This window comes from Mandrillus leucophaeus, unplaced genomic scaffold, assembly GCF_000951045.1.
Source record: "Mandrillus leucophaeus isolate KB7577 unplaced genomic scaffold, Mleu.le_1.0 Scaffold215, whole genome shotgun sequence".
Classification (NCBI taxonomy): domain Eukaryota; kingdom Metazoa; phylum Chordata; class Mammalia; order Primates; family Cercopithecidae; genus Mandrillus; species Mandrillus leucophaeus.
In genome coordinates, this window is record NW_012102199.1 from 1168224 (window position 1) to 1174174 (window position 5951).

General features: G+C 49.9%; 1 protein-coding gene across 1 annotated transcript; it reads left to right on the forward strand.

Annotated features, from left to right (window-relative positions):
- Nucleotides 1-4438: 4438 nt before the first annotated feature.
- On the forward strand, nucleotides 4439-5554 carry LOC105540100 (olfactory receptor 10H2). Its single transcript, XM_011980588.1, has one exon. It carries the CDS (start codon nucleotides 4441-4443, stop codon nucleotides 5482-5484), a length of 1044 nt encoding a protein of 347 aa, XP_011835978.1. The 5' UTR covers nucleotides 4439-4440; the 3' UTR covers nucleotides 5485-5554.
- The last annotated feature ends 397 nt before the right edge of the window (nucleotides 5555-5951 follow it).

The window sequence follows — 5951 nt, forward strand, 5'->3', positions numbered from 1 at the left end:
GTTCTGAGTGAACATGAGTTTTGGAGGGACATGATTCAACACACACAGTGCCCTCACCATGGGATGGCTGTGTGTCCCCAGTTTATTCCAGCCCCAGATGAGCACCAGGCACTTGGCAAGGGCTCCGTAGGTGTGTGCAGTATGAGCACTGGTGTCTCTGGTTCTGGCTGGGGGTGTCACTGCCAGTGTGCATTTCAGAGCCAGCGCGACTGTGTGGCATTGCTCAGATCTGTCTGCCTTTGCATCTGTGTGTCCAGTTATATGATTAAGTGCATAAGCAGAAAGAGCTGGATGAGTGGAATTGTGTCTCCTTTGAGGAGGGAGGGCACTGGAGCAGGGTCTGGGAGCCTACGTGTGTGCCAGCCTGGGGTTCTGCGTGTGCACCAGCCTGGGGTTCCACATGTGCAGCAGTCTGAGGTTCTGCCCAGGAGCCCTCAGCCGGGAGGAGGGCCCTGACCTTCCTCCTTCCCTAGGTCTAGACTTGGGCAGGGGAGTTGGAGAGCCCCCGTGGAGATTTCTACTAAGGTGCTGTTCTGGGAAAGAGTGGGACAGAAAGTGCCAGAGGGAGACAGGGAGCTGAGAGAGCCCTTTCTGTATTTTTTTTTTTGAGACTGAGTCTCACTCTGTCACCCAGGCTGGAATGTACTGGCACGAACATGGCTCACTGCAGCCTCGAATTCCTGTACTCAAGCAATCCTCCCACCTCAGCCTCCTGAGTAGCTGGAAGTACAGGTACACATCACCATGCCTGGCTAATTTAAAAACAATTTTTGGGGTAAAGATGTAATCTCACTATGTTGCCCAGACTGGTCTCAAACTCCTGGCCTCAAGCGATCCTCCCCGCTCAGCCTCCAAAAGTGCTGGGATTATAGGTGTGAGCCACTGGGCCTGTCCTCTTTCTGTAATTTTTAGTAATATTTGTGCATGTAGGAGCAGGGACCTTGGAGCCTGTTGGTAGCCAGTAGAGAGGAAGAGGTGAGCTGCACGAGGGAGGGAGTGCTGGAGGGTCAGGGGCATTTACAGTGACAGAAGGAAATTAGCCTGGAATGGGGTTAAAGCCTCGGACTGTCGCGGTGCCAATGCAGGTCACCTGGCAGGCAAGGAGGAGTGGCAACCAGCTCAGCATACAGCAAACAGCAATGATGACGGAGGTTGTCACAACAATGTCAGCTGGCAGCCTTGAGAAATGCATGCTAAGCACTTGGCATCCCATCCCCCAGGGAACCCCCAGGGCAGGTCTCTGGTTATCCCAGCATACAGTGAGAACCTGGGATTTGAACCATGGGTCTGCGTGACTCCACGACCTGGCTGTGTCTTAGAGAATTGTCTCTGGCTGTCAGAAGAGGGATGGGACAGAGGAGGGGAGACTGGTAAGCACCATTGACTGGGAGAGAGGGTGCGAGGCCAGAGCTGGGGTTGTGTCCATGCAATGGAGGGGCAGGGAGGCTCACAGACGGCAGGTGAGGGAGAGGAGGGATGAAGAAGAGGAGGGAGTTGAGACTGTGCTGCAGTTATTGGTTTGGCCGGCTGGGTCCCCTCCAGCCCACACATGCTACTTTTCTGTGTGGAATGATTGTTCCTAGCTTGAGCCAAATTGTCCATTTTCCAGGTAATATTCTGAGTCCTCCAAGCGCTGGGCTAACCTTGGCTCTGAGAGATAGTGACAATCTTCTAGGTAGGGCTAGGAGGAAGTGTAATATTGGGGTGAACCCAGGTCCCGGGTAAGTATTCGAAAACCTGCTATCAAAACAGTAGCTTTCTCATAGAAGTAAAAAGTAGGACAGAGGATACTAGAGGCTGGGAAGGGTAGGCAGAAGGGAGAGATAGGGAGAAACTGGCTAAAAGACACAAAATTACAAATAGAGGCCAAGGTGGTGGCTCACGCCTGTAATCCCAACACGTCGGGTGGCCGGCCGAGGCAGGCAGATCACTTGAGGACAGGAGTTCGAGACCAGCCTGGCCAACACGGCAAAACCCTGTCTCTACTGAAAATACAAAAATTAGCTGGGCGTGGTGGCGGGTGCTTGTAATCCCAGCTACTTGGGGGGCTGAGGCAGGAGAATCATTTGAACCCTGGAGGCAGAGGTTGCAGTGAGCTGAGATCATGCCACTGCACTCCAGCCTGAGCAACAAGAGCAAAACTCCATCTCAAAACAAACAAACAAAAATAAGTAAATAACAATAAAATTAAAAAACAGTTGGCTTCAGTTACTCAAAGATATCTATATAATTATATAGATACCATACACACACACACACATTTTTTTGGGCTTAAACTGCAGATGTACTCCACAACTCCTCAATGATATTTTATCATCCTTATTTGATCATCATTGATATGCACAACAGGGGTGATCTCATTTTATTTATTCCCAGTTATCATCATGTCCCGCTTCTACTCCCCTTTCCTGCCCCCACCACAGACAGCTGTTCCAATTCATTCGAAGTGTATCCCTTGGTTTGCATGGATTCTTATTAAATTCTCCAGCCTGGGTGACTCGGTCTCAAAAAAAAAAAAATTCTCTCTTTTAGCTTTTTATGAAAACATGCAATAAGTTACAGTTAGCCATATTCACCTACCAGTGCCGCAGATCTTACTGGAATTTTGCCAGTTTGTTGACTAATTCCCTCTTTATGTTCTAGGGCACAATTCATTTCATTTAGTTGTTATTTCTATTTTTCATTATCATTTTTGTTTGTTCTTTGTATTTTTTAATTTTCCTTTTATTCCAAAGATTATTCAGTGATATTTTACTGTGGCAATGTCACGTAATTCAACCTGATATTTATGTTCTAAATATTTAGGTAGTTTTAAGGGTCCTCATCTTAGTAATTTCCAATTTTATTTCAGAATGCTCAGAACACCTGGGTCTTTCTTACATTGGCACTTGCTACAATTTAACAGAACATAAGTCTGACCATCCATGCCTGTCCTCAAACTTAAATTCTTTGTTTGTTGGTTTCTTTGCTTTTGAGACAGGGTTGCACTCTGTCGCCCAGGCTGGAGTGCAGTGGTGTGATCTCAGGTCACTGCAACCTCTGCCTCCTGGGCTCAAGCAATTCTCCCACCTCAGCCTCTCAAGTACCTGGGATTACAGGTGCATGTCACCACACCCAGCTAATTTTTATATTTTTAGTAGAGGCGGGATTTCACCATGTTGACCAGGCTGGTTTTGTACTCCTGACCTCAAGTGATCCACCCGCCTTGGCCTCCCAAAGTGCTGGGATTACAGGAGTGAGCTATCGTGCCGGGCCCTCAACCTTACATTTTAAGTGTTTATTCCAGGCCCTGCGGCAGGTACATTATGAGCATAATCTTATTAAATCCTCATAACAACTCTGTCAATTTGGGATTATTATCAACTTTCTTTTAGGGATGAGAAAACTAAGGCTCACAACAATCAAGGGATCAACCACAGTCGCCTAGCTCTGAAGTGGGGATCCAACCCAGGTGTGGCTGAATAGAGACCACTGGGACTTAAAAAACAGGAAAGTTATTATTATTTTGTGTCAGTATTACTATTTGTGAGGTTCTTACTATGGGCCAAGACTTGTGTAAAGCAAGTAAGATGCATGATCTTATTTAAACCTTAACAGTTTGTTTTTGTTTTTGTTTTATGAGATAGCATCTCGCTCTATTACCCAGGTTGAAGTGCAGTCGCTCAGTCATAGCTCACTGCAGCCTCCATCTCCCAGGCTCAATCGATCCTCCCACCTCAGCCTCTCAACTAGCCGGGACCACAGACATGCAGCACCATGTGTGGCTCATTTTCTTATACTTTGTAGAGTTGGGGATCTTGCTATTTTGCCCAGGCTGGTCTCAAGCTCCTGGGCTCAAGTGATCCTCCTGCCTCAGTCTCTCACGTAGCTGGGACCACAGGCATGCGCCACCATGCCTGGCTAATTTTATGTTTATTTTTATTTTGTAGAGATGGAGTTTCACTATGTTACCTAGGGTGGCCTCGAACTCCTGGCCTCAGGTGACCTCCTCTGCCTCAGCCTCCCGAAGTGATGAGATGACAGGTGTTAGCCATCATTCCCAGGCTAAACCTGAGCACATTATTATTAACCTATTTTTGGCCGGGTGCGGTGGCTCACGCCTGTAATCTCAACATTTTGGAAGACCGAGGCAGGTGGATCACCTGAGGTCAGGAGTTCGAGACCAGCCTGGCCAACATGCTGAAACCCCGTCTCTACTAAAAATACAAAAATTACCTAGTGTGGTAGCACATGCCTGTAATCCCAGCTACTCTGGAGTCTGAGGCAGGAGAATCGCTTGAGCCCAGGAGGCAGAGGTTGCAGTGAGCTGAGATCACACCACTGCACTCCAGCCTGGGCGACAGAGTGAGACCTCATCTCAAAAAATATAAATAAAAATAAATAACATATTTTTGCACATGGAGTAACCATGGCTTGGACAGATGAAGGAGGTGCTCTCAGATGTCCTCCCAGGTAGGAGTCACTAGACACCCCCATGCTCCTAACCACTGGCTCTTTTTCCTCTCTCCCCAACTAGGCGTGGCCGCCATGCTGGGGCTAAACCACACCTCCACGTCTGAATTCATCCTCGTGGGCTTCTCCGCCTTCCCCCACCTCCAGCTGACGCTCTTCCTGCTGTTCCTGCTGATGTACCTGTTCACGCTGCTGGGCAACCTGCTCATCATGGCCACCGTCTGGAGCCAGCGCAGCCTCCACACGCCCATGTACCTCTTCCTGTGCACCCTCTCCGTCTCCGAGATCCTCTACACCGTGGCCATCATCCCGCGCATGCTGGCCGACCTGCTGTCCACGCAGCGCTCCATCGCCTTCCTGGCCTGTGCCAGTCAGATGTTCTTCTCCTTCAGCTTCGGCTTCACCCACTCCTTCCTGCTCACCGTCATGGGCTACGACCGCTACGTGGCCATCTGCCGCCCCCTGCGCTACAACATGCTCATGAGCCCACAGGGCGGCGCCTGCCTGGTGGGCTGCTCCTGGGCTGGCGGCTCCGTCATGGGGCTGGTGGTGACCACGGCCATTTTCCACCTCACCTTCTGTGGACCCAGTGAGATCCACCATTTCTTCTGCCACGTACCACCTCTGTTGAAGTTGGCCTGTGGAAATAATGTACCCGCTGTGGCCCTGGGCGTGGGCTTGGTGTGTATCACGGCCCTGCTGGGCTGTTTTCTCCTCATCCTCCTCTCCTACGCCTTCATCGTGGCCGCCATCTTGAAGATCCCTTCTGCTGAAGGCCGGAACAAGGCCTTCTCCACCTGTGCCTCTCACCTCACTGTAGTGGTCGTGCACTATGGCTTTGCCTCTGTCATTTACCTGAAGCCCAAAGGTCCCCAGTCTCTGGAAGGTGACACCTTGATGGGCATCACCTACACGGTCCTCACGCCCTTCCTCAGCCCCATCATCTTCAGCCTCAGGAACAAGGAGCTGAAGGTTGCCATGGTCGCCATGAAGAAGACCTTCTTCGCCACACTCTTTCCACAGAATTGCTGAAATGGCTGGCTTTCTCTCAGGAGATGTAGTGAATAGGAACACTTCAGTCTTCCTCCTTTATTTCTTTTCCTTTCCTTCCTTCTTTCCTTCCTTCCTTCCTTCCTCCCTCCTTGTCTCCCTTCCTTCCTCCCTCCCTCCCTTCCTCCCTCCATCTCTCACTTCCTTTCTCCCTGCCTCCCTCCTTGCCTTCCTTCCATGCTTCCTCCCTCCCTCCCCCTTCCTTCTTATCTCCCTCCTTCCCTCTTTCCCTTCTCTCTGTCTCTTTCTGTTTCTATGCTTCTCTGTCTCTGTCACTCTCTTTCTCCCTCCTTGTTTTTTTTCTTTTCTTTTCTTTTCTTTTGACAGAGTCTCGTTCTGTTGCCCAGGCTGGAGTGTAGTGGCACAATCTTGAGTCAATGCAACCTCTACCTCCTGGGTTCAAGCGATTCTCCTGCCTCAGCCTCCCAAGTAGCTGGGATTACAGGCAC

What these genes read in the sequence shown, in the direction of transcription:
- LOC105540100 (XM_011980588.1), top strand. Translation starts at nt 4,441, where the DNA reads ATGTCCTCCCAGGTAGGAGTCACTAGACACCCCCATGCTCCTAACCAC.